Below are 18706 nucleotides of genomic sequence, written 5' to 3'. Positions count from 1 at the left end.
TAGTCCCGTGTGTCCCCATGAATGCAAATGACCCCGATAGTACTGGGGTGTAGTTTGCTGGGGTTTACACAATCCTTCCTGATTAGTGTCACCACACTACCCGAGTCTAGCAGGGCTGTGAGTGGTTTTCCATCCACAGAAATAGCACACATTTGTCTCTCGGTGTGACTCGAACATGCTGCAGTACACGCGACCTGTGCAAAAAGAGAAATGTGTCTTTTCCTGTAAGCATAGTCACACTGCATAGGTTCATCATTTAAAGGACAGTTTGCAGCAATATGCCCAAATGCATGGCACCGATAACACTGTATGTGCTCTACCCCCAGTCCTTTGAAGGGTCCCAAAGACCTTCCTGGCTTCTTTGGCCAGTCTCCAGGTCTAGGACCCACAGTCTCATTAGCTGCAAAATCAGTCTTAACATTACCCCTGCTTTTGAACCCTGGAACAGTCTTACCAGATCCTGGGGGTGATCTTGCGTCCCAAGACGCTCCACGGTGGGGCATAGACGGATTCAGCAAGTCCTCAGAAGCAAGGTACCTCTCCACTAGGTCCACCAACTGGGTTGCAGTGTTGGGGTCCCCCTGTCCGACCCACTTCTTCAGTGTCGCAGGGAGCGCACGCAGGTACCGGTCCATTACTACCCGCTCCACGATCTGAGGGCCGGTCAAGGTCTCTGGCTGCAACCACTTCCTGGTGAGATGGATCAGGTCAAACATTTGAGAGCGAGGTGGCTTGCTGCTGGAGTAACTCCACTGATGCACACGCTGGGCTCGGACTGCCATGGTGACACCCAAGCGTGCAAGTATCTCCGTCTTCAGTGTCTCATAGTCCTGGGCCTTATCCGGTTCGAGATCAAAGTACGCCTTTTGAGGTTCCCCGGTCAAGAACGGGGCCACTAGCCCCGCCCACTGTTCTTTTGGCCACTCCTCGCGGACAGCAACTCTCTCAAAAGTCGCAAGGTAGGCCTCAACATCATCAGTAGGTGTCATCTTCTGTAGGTGGTTGGAAGCACGTACCAATTTTGGTTCCCCTTGCGCAGGAGGTGCGAACCCCTTTTTCAGTTCCACAAGAGCCTCTGCAAACTGTCGGTTCATCTCCTGTTGGGCGGCCTGTTGTGCTGCAGCGGCCTCTGCGACTTGGCGGTTGGATTCCCGCTGAGCGGCATTGGCCTGTAGCAGGGCCTTTAACATTTCCTCCATTTTCAGAAAATGCCCGCTGAGTCCACCACGTGTGGGAGATTAGCTCGTGGGGATCACCTTTTTCTGAACAGACAGTCCGTAAGCAGGCAGTTTCCTTGAAAATCTGGCTTGTTGCCAGGTTTATTTAGGCACAAAGGTTTGCACAGCAGAAAACAAACAAAACATAAAGTAAATCCTTGCCGTCCGGCGCTAAGCTATACAGTCGTGTCCTGACTATACGGTGTGGGGCTGCTCCCCAACATCCACAACACAAATGGTAAAGCAAACCTTTTGTTTTTCCCGCATCCAAACATAGCTCTCTCTTCAGCAACACAGGTTACAGTCCTGAGACTCAGCACATCAGAGAGCTGTTGTGCTCTCTTCCTGTTTATTTAAAGTCCACCTGGAGGTGAACTCCAGTGGACCATAATCTCTGGACCGGAACCAAGCCCTGCCATAGAGGCTGGAAAAACCCGGGCCGGATTCCGGTTCAGTCCCTGACAACAGAGCGCATGCGAGGTGAAACATACCTATCATCCACCACCTCACCTCGCATACCGTCACAATATATATATATATAATTATCCATTCAAGGTACTTGTTATCAGCCTGAGGAGAGCTCTTAGGCACAGCTTTTAAAGTGAAGGTTCAATTTTACACTGTAAAGTGTTATTTTAGAATAACTTGTACGGTACATGGATGAGTTTTATTCTATCGATACACGGTGCAAATGCTCTCACCCCTCCAGAGGGGGGAGAGATCCAGAGGGGGAAGAGCATTTGCACCGTGTATCGATAGAATAAAACTCATCCATGTACCGTACAAGTTATTCTAAAATAACACTTTACAGTGTAAAATGGAACCTTTACTTTAAAAGCTGTGCCCAAGAGCCCTCCTCAGGCTGATAACAAGTACCTTGAATAGATAATTATATATATTTTTACAATGTTTCTTATAAGATAATAAAAATATTAAGAAACATCTACAATTTTACTAGGTTAAAAATAGAATACAATAAGTTTCCCAGTCATTCAGCACACAAATTCATAATAATAAAAAGTGTCAAATAGGGTAACTGACTCTTAATCCTGTCCACCTTTACAAAGCTCGTGAATCTGCCAACTCTTCTATTTATAAGCATCCCAACAATAGATGTTACGCTCATGGATTACTCTAAACAGCCGCTGGATTATTTATGTAATGGATGAAAATTTGGCAATGAATCTTTCAACTCTTGCACTCTGCATTACATTGTTGTAACAAATTACCACTGATCAGTCATATATTATATTTTGGATGATCCTAAAATTGAAATGTGAAGCTTTTAATGTTTTCTTTAGTGATTTCAAAATGTTTTGCAATGACTTGCAGTCTTTAAAGTAGACATTTCTGGTGATCTAATTCTGACTGCTGGCTCCACTTAATACTGAAAATGGAGATGTGGAAAGGGTAATGACTAGTTCCAGGGAAACACAATTGTTTCGGAGGAAATTAACTCATGATTTTGTTTTTGTACAACAAAAAAACTGTATTGTCACGTTTATTAGTCAAGTTTAAGAAGTACACATGTAGCAGTTCTAAACTTGAGTGTAATATCACATCTCACCATAATAGCCATTGAAAAAGTCAGTGAAAGTCTCTTGCCATTTTTTTCTTAAAGGGAGTCTTTCACCTAATCTGAGCGTTTTAGACCGCTCAGATCAGGTTGTAGACTCTTTCACCCGCATTACAATCGTATCTTTGTTTTATGTGTCCCTCATCCAGATATTGAAAAAAACACTTTTTAAAAGTATGTAAAATTAGCTTCTGAAGGTGCCCAGGGGCAGCGTTACTGGGCGATGTGTCCAGAAAAACACACCTCTTTCAGTCCTCTGGCCCGCCCTTCTGTCCTATTATTACGCACCTGCAAACTGCACTGCCCATTATTGCGCATGCGCCAGCCAACTAAAGACAGCCGACCGGATCATGCGCAATATGAAAAGCTGTTCCTCTGCCATTGCGCGGTGCAGGCCAGTTCCCAGACTCACTTCTTCTCTTGCCGCCCGTGATGTCCGCTGGCTGGAGGCAGAGGAGGAGGTAATAATAGGACAGAAGGGCGGGCCAGAGGGCTGAAAGAGGTGTGATTTTCTGGGCACATTAAGAATCAAGATTAGAATTGCCACGTCTGTGTACTTTATGGCTAGTTTCATACTAGTTTAATTAACTAATTAATAAGGGTGCATTTTTGTTATTGACTCAAACTAACAACATCATTAGTGTTGGGCAAATCGAAGTGAAACTAATTAAATTTGAATTTCACAAAAAAATTTAATCGCCACAAAGCAAAATTTACTTGTGATTTGGTGGCTACATTTGTTACAAAGTGAAAGTAAGATACCTGGGAATGTAATATGAAATGGGCAGTGGCAAAAATGTTGCTGTAGCTGACACAAGTAGCAGCAGAAGGCTGGGGGTAGCAGCAGCCACGGCAACAGGATAGAGCTGCCACTGTCATCCTCTGGTCATGTTTTGACCAACAATCCAGCTGTATAGGAATGGTTGTCTCGCTGTTCAACAGCATCTCAAGTGACAACAGATACACATAGCCCGGAATCAGTGGGTTCCCCTGACACCACACTTAGTTGGCATGGCCTAGAAACAACCTCTCTGCCATCACCTGTCCTGCAACTGCCGTTTTGCTTTTTGCTGATCCTTCTGCTCGGGAAGTAATTCATGCTGACTGTTTTGCTCCGCCTTTCAGCGGTGACAAGCTTAGTTAGGACAGTCAACAGCTACAGGCTAGCACAGACTTGGAGAAGAGGTCATCTGCGTCCTCCCTTAGTCGTGGGACTAGCAATGATGACAGTCGGGTGGGAGCTCAATTTGCGAGTGGTCAGGGACGTGGCCATGAGACTGGTGAGGGTGACATATGTGATGACCAGACAGTAGTAGATGATGATGTACCTCATTGCACATACCGTAGGTGAAGAGGGGGCATCTTCATCTTCAGGGGGTGAGGGTGGCAGCAGGCCCATGAGACAGCAGCAAGGTGGCAGCGTGCCAATGAGCCAGCAGGATGAAAGCAGTGGGAGATCTAGAGCTAAAAGAGCCCAGGGTAGACCTTCTGCTACTCAGTAGCCTACCTGTCAGTAAACAACTAGCAGTACACGTATTCATAAAAGCAGCAGCAGGCAGTCAGCGCGGAGTGATGGGGATAAAATGCTATACTCTGCAGTGTCCGGAGGACGTTAGTGTGGCGATATGCAGTATATGTGGGCAGAAGGTGAAGCATGGTCAGGGTGCTATTGTTGTCACAATGGCCCTGCAGCAACATATGGAATGTCAGCATAAAGTGGGCTTGGATTGTAAGGTCCATTGGGGACAGTGTGATGCAAATATAGTAGCGCTTATACAGAAAAAGAAGAAAGTTGCAGCTCTCACCTCTGATCACCCTTGTGAAGCACGGAAGATAAGGCTTGAACCCAGCCACATTTGAATATCCAGAAAACAAAGGATCAATTCCAGCTTCTGACGTATAAAATAGTTTGTTCTTTATTTGGCTTCCAAAATTTAAGATCCAACATACATCACATGGAGAGACACAAGGTAATTGTGACGTGTTTCGGGCTATAGTATTGAGCCCTTCATCAAGACAATACATAGTGCACTAAAAACAAGTACTTATATACAACACAGGTAGGTTCCTCCTCCTTTTTTGATTGGCTAAAGGTCACATCCCAGGCCCAGGTGTTCCTCGATTAGGTAAAGGAGTTTAGCCAAGAGCACATGGGCGGGGAGGCAACAAATTAGTATCATGCATTTAAAAACACACACTGATGAACTACATGTATTGCAGTGTTAAATCATATTTTCTGTTTAGGCCCTTCGGTATACAAGTTTCCAAAACAAACATCCAATATGTTTCTCTACTCAGGAGCTTCTGTTTGCGATCACCTCCTCTAATTGGTGCGGAGACAACCTCCACGCCCTGCACAGAAAACGCAGCGATATCGCCCTTGTGAACAGTGGCAAAATGCATTGTTGCCGCTGAGACATTCCGAGACATGACGTGAGGGACATCACTCAAATGCTTCCTTATACGTACTTTTAGATCATTTGTGGTACAGCCCACGTATTGCACCCTGCATATTTTACATGTTATAACATATACTACGTGGTCTGTGTTGCAATTAATGTATTGCTTCAACATATGTTTTTTATTATTAGCCATAGATATGACCTCTTTTGAGATAAACATATGTCGACAGCAAATGCATTTTTTGCTACCACATTTGTAGTTTCCATTAGTTTTAGGCCAATGCATATTTGGGAATTTTTTCCTCAAACAGACTTGGACTTATTTTTTGACCCACTGTAGGGGCTCTTTTTGCTACACACCTTATCCCTGTGGATGCTATGTTTCTCCATTCCTCATTAAAGGTTAGAACTGGAAGATGTTTCCGTATGATTTTACATATCCTGAAATAATCTCTACTGTAATTGGTAGAAAAAATGATGGGTTCATCTTTATTCAAGTCTTTTTTGTTCCTGTTTTTAGTTTTGTTTTTACTTTTATGTTTGTTCCCTCTCCTATTATTTTTGTTCTCATCCTTTATTCTATTATTATTATTTCCTTTAGAGAAAATAAGAGTCTTTCTGTCTTTTAATCTGGCAACATGTATGCCTCTATTTATACTGGTTTGGGTATATCCTCTCATTTTTAGTCTAGCTGCAATATTTTGGACTTCTCTTTCAAATAGTTCCTTGGTGGAGCAGTTTCTTTTCGCCCTAATCATTTTCCCCTTGGGGATATTGTTAATAACGTGTGGTGGATGGCAGGAGGAGGCAGAGAGAATAGTATTACCAGCTGTGGGCTTTCTGTGGGTATATGTAACCACCTTATTAATGCCCTTGTCCACTTCCAGACATAGATCCAGAAAAACAATTTTGTCCGATCGCTGGAAAAAGTTAGTTGTATAGATGTAGTACAACTGTTTAAGTACTCTATACATTTTATTATTCTCTCTTTGTCCCCCTGCCATACCCACAACATATCGTCGATGAATCGACCATACCATTTAAAATCCTCTCTATACGGGTTATTGTCGGAGAAGAGATACCTGCTTTCCCACCACGCCATATATATTTGCGATTGAAGGTATTTCGCTCCCATAGGGATTCCTGATTGCTGAAGATAATATTTTTTGTTAAACATAAAAAAAAATTATGTCTCATCAGGAAGTCTATACATAGACATAAAAAATCCTGCAGCTCTGAGGTGTAATTGCTATAACACTCTAGGAACCATTTTAGAGCAGTAATAGCTGACTGATGTGGTATGTTCGTATATAATGCAGTGATATCTGCTGTTACCCAAGTAAAATTCCTATGCCAGTCAAAAGAAAATACATTTTCTAATACCGTGCCTGTGTCCCTCAAATGTCCTGGTATTAACGGCACAAGTGGCTGTAGCAGGGAATCTGCCCACTCCGATAAATTTCCGGAGTAGGAGCCGATGCCTGCCACAATCGGACGTAATGGGGGAGGGAAACCTGGTTTATGGATTTTAGGAAGCGCATGGAATACAGGTGTAATGGCATGCTCTACATATATGAATTCAGTTTCCTTTTTCGATAAAATACCCAGGGACTGGCCTTTTTCCAAAATTTCACAAAGCATTTTCTGACAAGTGAGGAGAGGGTTGCAGTCCAATGCAAGATAGGTACTGTGATCATTTAGCATATCTAAAATCTGGTTTTTATATAACTCGCTATCTACGATCACTACCGCTCCTCCCCTGTCAGCTCTGCGTATTACAACATCCTGCATATTTTGTAACCCCTCAAACGCTTTATATTCATCTTTGGTAAGATTAGTTTTTAAACATTTTTTTTATCTGTGTTGGTTTTTAAAGCGCAGAGGTCCCTCTGAACCAGTCCCTCTGGGCAGATTCCCTGCTACAGCCACTTGTGCCGTTAATACCAGGACATTTGAGGGACACAGGCACGGTATTAGAAAATTTCTTTTCTTTTGATTGGCACAGTAATTTTACTTTGGTAAAGCTATTACTGCTCTAAAATGGTTCCTAGAACGTTATAGCAATTACACCTCAGAGCTGCAGGATTATTTATGTCTATGTATAGACTTCCTGATGAGACATCATTTTTTTATGTTTAACAAAAAATATTATCTTCAGCAATCAGGAATCCCTATGGGAGCGAAATACTCACCTTCAATCGCAAATATATATATGGCGTGGTGGGAAAGCAGGTATCTCTTCTCCGACAATAACCTGTATAGAGAAGATTTTAAATGGTATGGTTGATTTATCGACTATATGCTGTGGGTATGGCAGGGGGACAAAGAGAGAATAGTAAAATGTATAGAGTACTTAAACAGTTGTACTACATCTATACAACTAACTTTTTCCAGCGATCCGGACAAAATTGTTTTTCTGGATCTATGTCTGGAAGTGGACAAGGGCATTAATAAGGTGGTTACATATACCCACAGAAAGCCCACAGCTGGTAATACCATTCTCTCTGCCTCCTCCTGCCATCCACCACACATTATTAACAATATCCCCAAAGGGGAAATGATTAGGGCGAAAAGAAACTGCTCCACCAAGGAACTATTTGAAAGAGAAGTCCAAAATATTGCAGCTAGACTAAAAATGAGAGGATATACCCAAACCAGTATAAATAGAGGTATACATGTTGCCAGATTAAAAGACAGAAAGACTATTATTTTCTCTAAAGGAAATAATAATAATAATAGAATAAAGGATGAGAACAAAAATAATAGGAGAGGGAACAAACATAAGAGTAAAAACAAAACTAAAAACAGGAACAAAAAAGACTTGAATAAAGATGAACCCATCATTTTTTCTACCAATTACAGTAGAGATTATTTCAGGATATGTAAAATCATACGGAAACATCTTCCAGTTCTAACCTTTAATGAGGAATGGAGAAATATAGCATAGCATAAAATATGCAGGGTACAATACGTGGGCTGTACCACAAATGATCTAAAAGTACGTATAAGGAAGCATTTGAGTGATGTCCCTCACGTCATGTCTCGGAATGTCTCAGCGGCAACAATGCATTTTACCACTGTTCACAAGGGCGATATCGCTGCGTTTTCTGTGCAGGGCGTGGAGGTTGTCTCCGCACCAATTAGAGGAGGTGATCGCAAACAGAAGCTCCTGAGTAGAGAAACATATTGGATGTTTGTTTTGGAAACTTGTATACCGAAGGGCCTAAACAGAAAATATGATTTAACACTGCAATACATGTAGTTCATCAGTGTGTGTTTTCAAATGCATGATACTAATTTGTTGCCTCCCCGCCCATGTGCTCTTGGCTGGACTCCTTTACCTAATCCAGGAACACCTGGGCCTGGGATGTGACCTTTAGCCAATCAAAAAAGGAGGAGGAACCTACCTGTGTTGTATATAAGTACTTGTTTATAGTGCACTATGTATTGTCTTGATGAAGGGCTCAATACTATAGCCCGAAACGCGTCACAATTACCTTGTGTCTCTCCATGTGATGTATGTTGGATCTTAAATTTTGGAAGCCAAATAAAGAACAAACTATTTATACGTCAGAAGCTGGAATTAATCCTTAATATAAGTGCGTAAAATAAATACATAAATAAATAGAGCAAGATACCACAAAATCCCCTACTGCCAGGGCTGCCGGCTTTTGGCGGATTTATACAGCCCAAGAACTGTTCCTTCCCAATAACTGCCTGCTCGTCAGTGGAGGGATAGAGCTGCATTTACATGCAGTGATCCACTCCACTGTATGGGACGAGTGATGGCTGTTGCTCATCCTCATACAAATTCATTGTTTTTGGGCGGCAGATCACTGTTCACACAGCACTGTCCAAAAACGATGATTTAAGGTGCTGCATGAAAGATCACTTTACCCGATGAAAGAGCATTCGTAGTAATGTTTCTTACCGATAGTCGTCCCAAGAATTTGGGCTGTGTAATTCCAGCATTAATCATCAGCCACGGATGGTTTATTGTGGTGCAATAACACATTTCAGGCTGTCAGTCTTGCATCCTTTCTAGGGACAGTTTCATAAGCAAAGCACCCCAAATAGCACTCCTAAAATATAAATAAAGATAATTACATAATAATAATGAAACTAACTGGATACATTTTAATGTTGTTTAATGCTGCATTTTGCCCCATCTTAAGCTTCTCTTAGAATGGAAAAAAAAAGTGTTCAAATAAGTTCATCAAACACATTTTTGGCACTTGTCAGCACGTACATGTGTTTCCAATGAGTTTATCTAAATTGTGCTTGCACAGGACAGCTGAGCTGAACATTTTCCGTTTGCTCACCTTCTACTTGTCATAACAGTTAAGTAGAAGTGTCCATATCACTAGGAGCTGAGGGATGTGTATAAATGTAAAGACATCCTGTTTTCCTGCTCCTGAACATGATACGGTACACACATGGATCAAGCATCACTTGTGCATTACTGAAATTTGCAATTACACAGCTAACTCAACAAAACAAACTAAAATGAAATATGGTGCAAGCAGCGGATGCTAAAATAACACATATGATACTGTCCCATACAAGGACATATTCATTTTTATGATATATTAAGGATTAAACATAAGAAGTCCCGTCAGTAGCTGAATCCACCACTTGGCTACCCCCGACAATCCTATAGACTTTAAAGGGAGTAGCAGTGCACGTACTCGACCACCTCTCCATTCTAATGAGCAACACAAGACCCCATTCTCGTAATTGTAGGAGTCCCAGACCACAACCGGGTAGACACTTTCACCTATCGAGTGATCCACTGTGGAAGACCCCTTTAAAAACAAATAATAAAATAGGTAAGATGTAATAGCTCTGTCTATCTAATGTCACTGAGAAAAAACAACGTTTTCAATTATCTGGACAGTGCAAAGACCAACATTTCTTGGCAAAAAGTATATTAGAAACCAGCAGGATTCCATATTCCATGACACTTGCTATAAATTATGAAAAATAACGAGATGCTTCTCGGGTCAATGTAACTTTTAGTACAGATGTACCGCCCACGTACTCTCCTTGCCTAATAGCAATTATGCTATTCACCATGCTCTGACTCAGATTTATGTATTTATACATTATTAATAAAATATAAAAAGCAAGATGAATAAAAATCATCCTGGTATTAACCATTAGAATTTACACTGTATCTACAGGTTGTTTGACACACGTTACAACATTCGAGAAAACGGGCAGCTCTTGACCATTCTCAGCGTGGAGGAAGGCGATGATGGTGTTTACTGTTGCTTGGCTAAAAATGGTGTTGGAGATCCAGCAAAAAGCTGTGGAGCTTTACAAGTGAAAATGAGTAAGTGTCAGTGATAATAAAAATGAGTTCAGTCTGTGCCAACAGTTGTTCACTTCTTAAAACCCAATTAGCAAGCCTGTCAGTCCTCAAATGCTTTCAAGGCATCTACAATTGATCCAGACCTCTAAATGTGTGCACCAAGCAAGAATGGATTTTCTGGTTTTGGCAGAATTAAAGGAAATACATCAACGGTTCAGTTTTAGTTTCATTCAGAAGATTTAAGACTGTAGAAGAGATATTGTGGTGAAGATTTACGAAGAATGTCACGCCAATATTCTTGCGTGAAAAAGTCGCCGCTTTTTTTGAGCTATGCCACTTTGAAAAGTAGAGCTGTTTAGGCAAGTAGATCCTTTTTATGGCGCATTTATGATGAGCAACATTTTTAAATGATGCACAAAATGTCCCAGCCAGTCACACAGAACGTCAGGTAACCACCTGGCATATTATCAATTACAAAGGCGTTGCTATGTGCGCCAATTCATAAATTTGGTGCAACACTAGAAAAAAATTGCTTAAAAAAGACATTGAAAGGACTACAATTGATAAATTCCCCCTATATGTTTTTTTTTTTTTTCATTCATTTTAAAACCTTACCTTGGGTGGCCATATTTTTGACACATACATCCTTCCTCCATAGGCTGCATACACAGAGCAGCATGGTGTGTGTGCTTTATGGCAGCAGCAATAAGTGAGGGTTAAAGGGATTTTTTTTTCTGCCAAATAAAACCAGATACATATCTTTTTTTCTAATATGCTTTTATTTCTGATTGTAGATTTTATTTTCTGATATCTCTGATTATTCTCTGATATTTTTAATTCTGTTTCCTGAACATGATTAGGGAGGCAGCCATCTTGCCTAAGCTGTTGTTAACAGCTTTTATTGATATGCTTTACAGCAGCCCCATCTCTGTAGACACAACGGACAGAAGGGACCCTTATTAACTTTTATGGGAATGTTTTTTACTTTGTGACCTATAGAGAGATCAGAAGGAGTACATACATAGATGTAATATCTGCCATTGCAATCTTGTCTGTAGTGATAAGCAGATAACTGCAGTAAAGTAATCTATACAGACCAAGAAGTAGAGCCTATTATTAGGGTTAGTGTACAGTGTAAAAACTGCAGGATTTTATAGTTTTATATAGATAGTGACATGAAAAATTTAAAATAGCATCAACAAAAATGTTTTAAAAGTATGTTTAACATATAAACATGATTTAGACAATAGGTCATTTTCTAAATAGACATTATCTTTGAAAGACAGTAAAGTGTCCATTGACGAATCCAGTTTACAGGAACACAATGGAGTACAGTGACCTACTCAGTGGCGTAACTAAAAATGACTGGTCACCACAGTATATTTTTGAAGGGACCCCCAACAACTTTGCAACTCCTACTCCTGTGGCTAGTCAGACGAGGCCCGGCAGCCGGTCCATCTGTTTTCTACAGTGTTACTGTATATAATGTCATTGTATAATACTGTTGAGGGTGCCCTACCAATAGAATCTTTTAGTCCTCCATCTCGATGGGCCGGGACCCAAAGCAGCCGCTTCTCCTGCTTCCCCTATAGCTAGCTACGCCCCTGCACCTACCCCAAGCCCAGAGAGTGGCAGGGGAGCTGCATTCAGACATATCTGGGTATATATTTTTGCTGTTGAGCTTTATAAAGTCTCCAGTAGCTGAAAAGAACTGTTATCTACCTCAAAATCCTATTACATACACAAAGATTCCTGTCTTTTCCAGCATCTGCTAGTGAAATCTGAGTTTAGGTTGATAGCAGATGGGGTAAAAGGTTGAAATTCAAATGGGATTTTCACTTGGTGAAGGTCCTTTGTCCTTTGTAATTTGAGGAAGTGACAATTTTCTAATGCAAATTCTGGTCTGCTATTTATATTACTTCGAAACGAATACACGATGCCTGTATGACAGCAGCATGTTATACTATGGAATGTCTATTTCTAAATGATTAGTGTGATTAATATTATTTTCTTATTCGGTGTGCTGTTTTTAAAACAGATAGCACACTGACCTATAGAAGTCAATAGTTCAAGAAACCCCTTTCATTTTTGCAGCAGGTTGCAGGGGATAAAAAATGCTAAAATGTCACCAGCGCTCTCATTCCAGTACCAAGCTCCCTTCATCTCTGTTCCTGGTCCCTGCTGGACCAGAAGAGTGACTTACCATCTACACTCACGTCACCACTTCTGGCCAATCAGTGTCCTCACTGTTGAAGCGTGCGGGCATGGCATGAGATCATGGCCATCGCTGAGACCTTGGATTGGCTTATAGAGGTGACGTGTGTAGACAGCACATCACACTCTCAGTCTAACGAAACCTATTAGACAGGTTTCCAATCAAACACATGTGAGCATCATACTGTACATAAGAGAAAAAAACACCTACAAATTTAAGTACACAAAATATCAATATATCAATAATACAATAGTGAAAGTTATATATTATTAAAATTGATGTGTTTTATTCAATCAAGATGTCACGGCTGGAGGTGGGGGAAACCCCCAGCCGTGCGGTGCCAGGAGATGGTAGGGGTTACCACTTGGCCAGGACCACAGAATTAGGGAGCAGGTCACCTCCTATTGCGTCCCTAACGCTGACCCTGTCTCCTGTCAGTATGAGCCGACCTTGATGGTAGGAGGGCTCATACGCTGGAACCTAATAGTCCCTACAAGCCCTCAAGTCGGCCCTGAACTAGAGAACAGGGTAGACAGCCCGTTCCTCCTGGAGACGGAGAAACAGGAGTCTAATGAGGCCAAGCTACAAAGGGAAACAGAAACAGCTATGGCAGTGACAGGCAAAAGTAATCCACACAACACTCACCTGCCACAGACAACACAACCAGGAACCCATGTGCAGGTGCTGTTAGTTCAAGACACCAAAGAACACAGCACACACCAGACATCACACAGGAACCCTGTACCATAAGCTGCAATAACACAAAACCCCCCACACACCTAGATAACACCGTGTAACAAAGATTTATGACCAGAAGGGAGGCCCCCACTGGTAGATGGTAATATACAGGAGGCTGCTCCAGCTATGCCTGGCTGAGAGCAACCTACTGAGCCAAGCCAGAGACAGAGGCTTTATAGGCCTGAGTGGCCACACCCACCGGTCAGAACACACCCAGTGACATCACACACACTGGGAAGGGAGTTAACCCTTCCTACACCACAGAAGGGAAGGGAAAACACCAACTTAAAGGGAAATAGCACACACACTCACTCACCTGTTACCGCTGGCAACGGCATGCGTGGCAACCGTGTCCTGAAGAACAACCAGCAGGCCGAGACCCTGCCACCACATGCACACAACACCAGACGTTGCCGCGGACAACCGCAGGTGAAGGGAGGTGTCCAAGTGCATACAACCAACACAACCTCGTGCACAACAAACACACAAAGGGAGTGCACATAAAACACGTTGCCAAGGGCAACCGCACGCATGCCTGTTATCCGCGGCAACCGCACCTGAGGCAAACCACTAAGTGCCCCCAGCTGCGGTTGACACAACACCAAAACATGCGGCTCCCAAGGAGTCACGACCATGACCAAGGGTCGTGACACAAGATGGCCACAACAGCCTCTCCACAAGGAAATGGATAAGGTGAGTATGTATTTTTTTTAGTTTTTTACCCCGATTAACCCCTGAAAGGCCTCAATGGGACTGAGGGGTTCAATGTCGGGGGCCTGCACTATTGCCATTTCCCAGCATTGTGCCAGCTACATACGATGGTATGCGATTCGTGACTAAGTAATTCGTAACAAATCAAATTTAATTGTGAACTTCGGCGAAGCAGCAGAATTGAATTTTTGATAACTTTATTCACTCTTATTATAATCATAGTTATTTACTGTTTTTATTTGTGTTTTTAGAACCAAAAATTACCCGCCCACCAACGAATCTAAAGCTTATAGAAGGAGTTAAAGCAGTCCTTCCTTGCAATAGCCTGGGAAATCCAAAGCCATCTGTTTCATGGATGAAAGGAGAAAATGCTATTAAGGTAAACAAAAGAAAGTAAAAAAATATATTTTTATGAAAAATTGTGGAATTATCAAATATCTATGAAACACAACTTTTATTAATGTTTAGCTTCACTTTTGAGGAAATTAGGTTCCATGTCGCTGCCCTTACAATCAGACTGTAAAAGTCCCTATTTGGTCCCCATGGTCACCTATATTCTTCAAACATCTATATTCTTCTTACTTACACAGATCACTAAATACAAATGATTAAATATGAAATTTGCACTCCCCCCGCTCAGATTTTTGACACCATTTAGGTACATATGAAACTGAATGTGCTCCATGTATTAAAGACATTTTATAAATTTTTTGCTAGGTTTGGGCAGGCACAGACTGGCCCACAGGGGAGCAGGTGAATCCTCCAATGGGCCCTGAAGCACACTTATTGCACTACATACAGATGAAACATCTCAACCAGCCCATGCATCCATATAAAAACTGAGTAGCTCACTTAACAAACTACATAGTTTATTATTATAGATACATTGGGTGGCAAGTGTCAACCAGTGTCAAGATCACAAACTTAGATTCAGAATTGGAGCCTGCAGGGTCACGCTGGACATCCCTCTGTCAGCACTCCGTCATCCGAGACTTATCACTCTTGGCTGCCACTAGCGAATTTTTATCTCGAATATCGCAACTTCGAGAATTTGCTAATATTTTTAATATAGTGCTATATATTCCCATCTGAGCACATGATTCATCCCTGCTTCTTGCTTGTGGGCCAATGAGGAATCATGACTTTAGGTGGAAAAATGACGAATATTCTAATATATAGCACTATATCGAATATATTCGTTTTTTTTTAATATTCATCTCGGTGAGATCGTGAAAACTGAGAACCGATGGTATATTCTAACCCCCAGGGATTCCCATGGTGATGGGTCGCTTGTCGGGGAGGAGTATGCCGAAGTGCAACAACTGTACAAATTGAAAAAAAAAAGACAAATATTCAAAAAAACTAATATAGTGCTATATATAAATTTTTTGGAATATTCGTAATATTCTAAAACAAGAATATATAGCAATATAGTGAATATTCGAAAATACGAATGTAGAGCAATTTAGCTAATATAGTGCTATGATCTTCTTTGTCTAATAGTTGTAATTTTTTTCATCTGAAGTTCAGATTAGAAAAAAATGATGACTATTAAAAAAATAATTATAGCGTTATATTAGCTAATTTGCTCTATATTAGTTTTTTTCGAATATTAACTATATTGCTATATATTCTTGTTTTAGAATATTACGAATATTCTGAAAAATTAATATAGCACTATATTAGCTATATTTCTCTATATATTCGTTGTTTAGAATATTCGTAATTTTTTTCCATCTGAATATTCTAAAAAACAAATATATAGCACTATATTCTATAGTGCTATATATTTGTTTTTGACTCACGCTTGATCATTACCTCGTCGATTTTTCTAGAACATTTTTTATTTAATATAACGAATTTTCAAATTTGCGAATATTCGACAAAATTTTTGCGAACAATATCACAAATTCAAATATGACCCCTACCGCGTATTCAAATATGACCCATCACTAGCTGCCACCACTCGTCATATCAGGCTGATGAGACACCTTGTTTTAAGTAATGTCCAAGTACACTCTATAACTGCTAGCATTTACAGGTAGAGTTGAGCAGACACCTGAATGTTCGGTTCGGCCAAACTTGAAAAAAAGTTCGGGTTCGGGACCCGAACTTGACCCCGAACCCCATTGAAGTCAATGGGGACACGAACTTTTGGCCACTAAAATAGGCCCGGAAAGAGCTAGAGGGCTGCAAGAGCATGGCAAATGCTCTGCAAACAAATATGGATAGGGAAATGAATTAAAATAGCATAAAAGACCTTAAAAAAATAAAAATTAGGAATGATCTAGGAGGAAGAGGCTGAGGAGGCGGTGAATGGGGGGATGTGGCAGTGTAGGCTCACGTGGCGGTCTTGGTGGAAGCGGCGGCGAAGGAGGAATAGGTAGCCAACACAGGTGTGTGTTATTTTGCATTTTTACATAGGGGTATGGGTGTTGCTAGGGTCTCAAAAGATCCGGGGCACAAGCCCCAATAAATATGTTGCCCCCCCCCCCCCCCCGCACACTTTGCAGTACTTGCTATACAGCAACACTTACCTGTCACATCCAGGGCCTCCAGGTGACGTCTCCTCTCTGTCATCATCTTCTCTGTAGATCTTCTCTCTCATCCTCTTCTCCACTCGGTCTGGACAACTTCTCTCAGCCGCCTCGTCTCTGCAGAGTGTGACACACAGACATCTTAGCTTCCTCACATTCTATCATGATCCCCCAACTGGAGTCCCCACAGTGTTATCCTGCTGCTTGCTGTGCCCCCCCCCCCCCCCCAGGGGTGTAGCTATAAGGGGTGCAGAGGTAGCAGTCGCTACCGGGCCCAGGAGCCTGAAGGGGCCCAAAGACACTTGTGCCACATAAGAAGACACACAAAGCACTGAGGGAAGGGGGGCCCAAGCTGAACTCTTGCACCGGGACCATGAGCCTTTAGTTACACCCCTGCCCCCCAATACTCCCAAATACTATCCTGAAGAAACATTACTGCCCCCCATAGTAATAGTGCTCCTAATAGTCCCACCAATAGTAATTCCCTTCTAGAATGCCCTCATTACTAACACTGCTCCAACCATGATAATGCTCCTCAACAATGCCCCCATTATTAGAAGAGCCCTCCCATATTAATAATACCCTCAGAGAGTCCCCAGTAGAAATAAGGCCCCTTATTGTTCCCCCAGTGGTAATAAAGCTCTCTACAGACCCCTCAGTAGTAAAAAGGCCCCCATGGTGCAGTTAGTAGAAATAAGGCAGACCTATAAGACCCTCCTATAGAGCCCCCAGTAGTAATAAGACTGCCTATAATGTCCCCTGGATCTGCAGTGCCCCCTGCAGTTATAATCCTCCCTCCACCATACAGTCCCATGTAAATAAGTTCACCTCCTCCCCAGCCGCCTCCAACGCATAATCCCATGTAAACATCACCCCCTAAGGTTACTTTCACATTTGCGTTCGTGCGGATCTGTCCTGTACTTGTACAGGACGGATCCGCACCGATAATACTAAGAATGCATCCGTTCAGGACCGATTCGTTTGTATTAGATTTGAATTTCTAAGTCCCAATATGCACCATTTTGTTTCAATGCAAAAGGATCCGTCCCCATTGACTTACATTGTAAGTCAGGACGGATCCGTTTGGGGTCTGCCTCCAAAACGGAACAGGGGGCCGAACGAATGCATTCTGAATGGATCAGCATCCATTCAGAATGCATTGGGGTTAAACTAATGCATTTGGGGCTGCTTGTGAGAGACCTGAAACGGATCTCACAAGCGGATCCCCAAACGCAAGTGTGACCGTAGCCTAAACATTAAGTCCCATGTACATAAACATCATTCCCCCCACCATCCACTTTCAACATACAGTTCCATGTAAATAACATCACTCCCTCCCCCAGCCACCTCAAGCACACAGTTCCATGTCAATAACATCCTTCCCTTCAGCCGTAATACATACATCTCAGTTAAATAACTACAACTCCCAGCATTGCTCTGCCTCTCCCTTCACTTACTTTTTCTCATGTACAGACATCACAATTAGGCTCCTTCTCCTTCTTCACTCTGGTCCAATCCTGCACTGGTCACATGATGGTGACATCATCCAGGTCATCCTATCACAGCCTGTTTTGCTGATCACATGACCTGTGATGTCACCACAGGTCCTTCATCTCTTCCCAGTGTATTAGATTCAATTGTTCTGTGTACGGCAATACAGTTGTATCTAGCAGGCAGGCAGGACATTCGGGGCATGGGACAAAACATCCGGGGCCCAGGCCCCGAATGTTTTAACCTAGCAACGCCCCTGCATAGGGGTAGCCCCCAAAATATTGGGACATAAAAAAAAATAAAGAATGAGTGCACTTAAGTACAAGGATGGATGGTTGAGGCTGTTAGAAATGTCTATTCTGCAGAAGGTACAGACAAGTCTTGTGGGATCCTGGCCTGGTTCATTTTAATAAACGTGAGCTTGTCCACGTTGGCTGTGGACAGGCGGCTGCGTCTGTCTGTAATGATGCCTCTTGCCGTGCTAAATACACGTTCAGAGAGTACA

The 18706-nt window shown here is 42.1% G+C and overlaps 1 protein-coding gene across 2 annotated transcripts in view; it reads left to right on the top strand.

The window, feature by feature from the left end:
• LOC122920487 (muscle, skeletal receptor tyrosine protein kinase-like) overlaps positions 1–18706 on the top strand; it is a 229185-nt gene that overhangs the window by 68311 nt on the left and 142168 nt on the right. For both annotated transcript variants that reach the window (XM_044270028.1, XM_044270019.1), the window contains exons 3-4: positions 10379–10530; positions 14425–14552. In XM_044270028.1, coding sequence (XP_044125963.1) covers positions 10379–10530; positions 14425–14552 — 280 coding nt within the window. The remainder of the gene's footprint in view (positions 1–10378; positions 10531–14424; positions 14553–18706) is intronic.

This window comes from Bufo gargarizans, chromosome 1 (assembly GCF_014858855.1).
Source record: "Bufo gargarizans isolate SCDJY-AF-19 chromosome 1, ASM1485885v1, whole genome shotgun sequence".
Lineage (NCBI taxonomy): Eukaryota > Metazoa > Chordata > Amphibia > Anura > Bufonidae > Bufo > Bufo gargarizans.
Note: the sequence above shows the minus strand (reverse complement) of the source record. Positions and strands in the feature narration are given on the sequence as shown.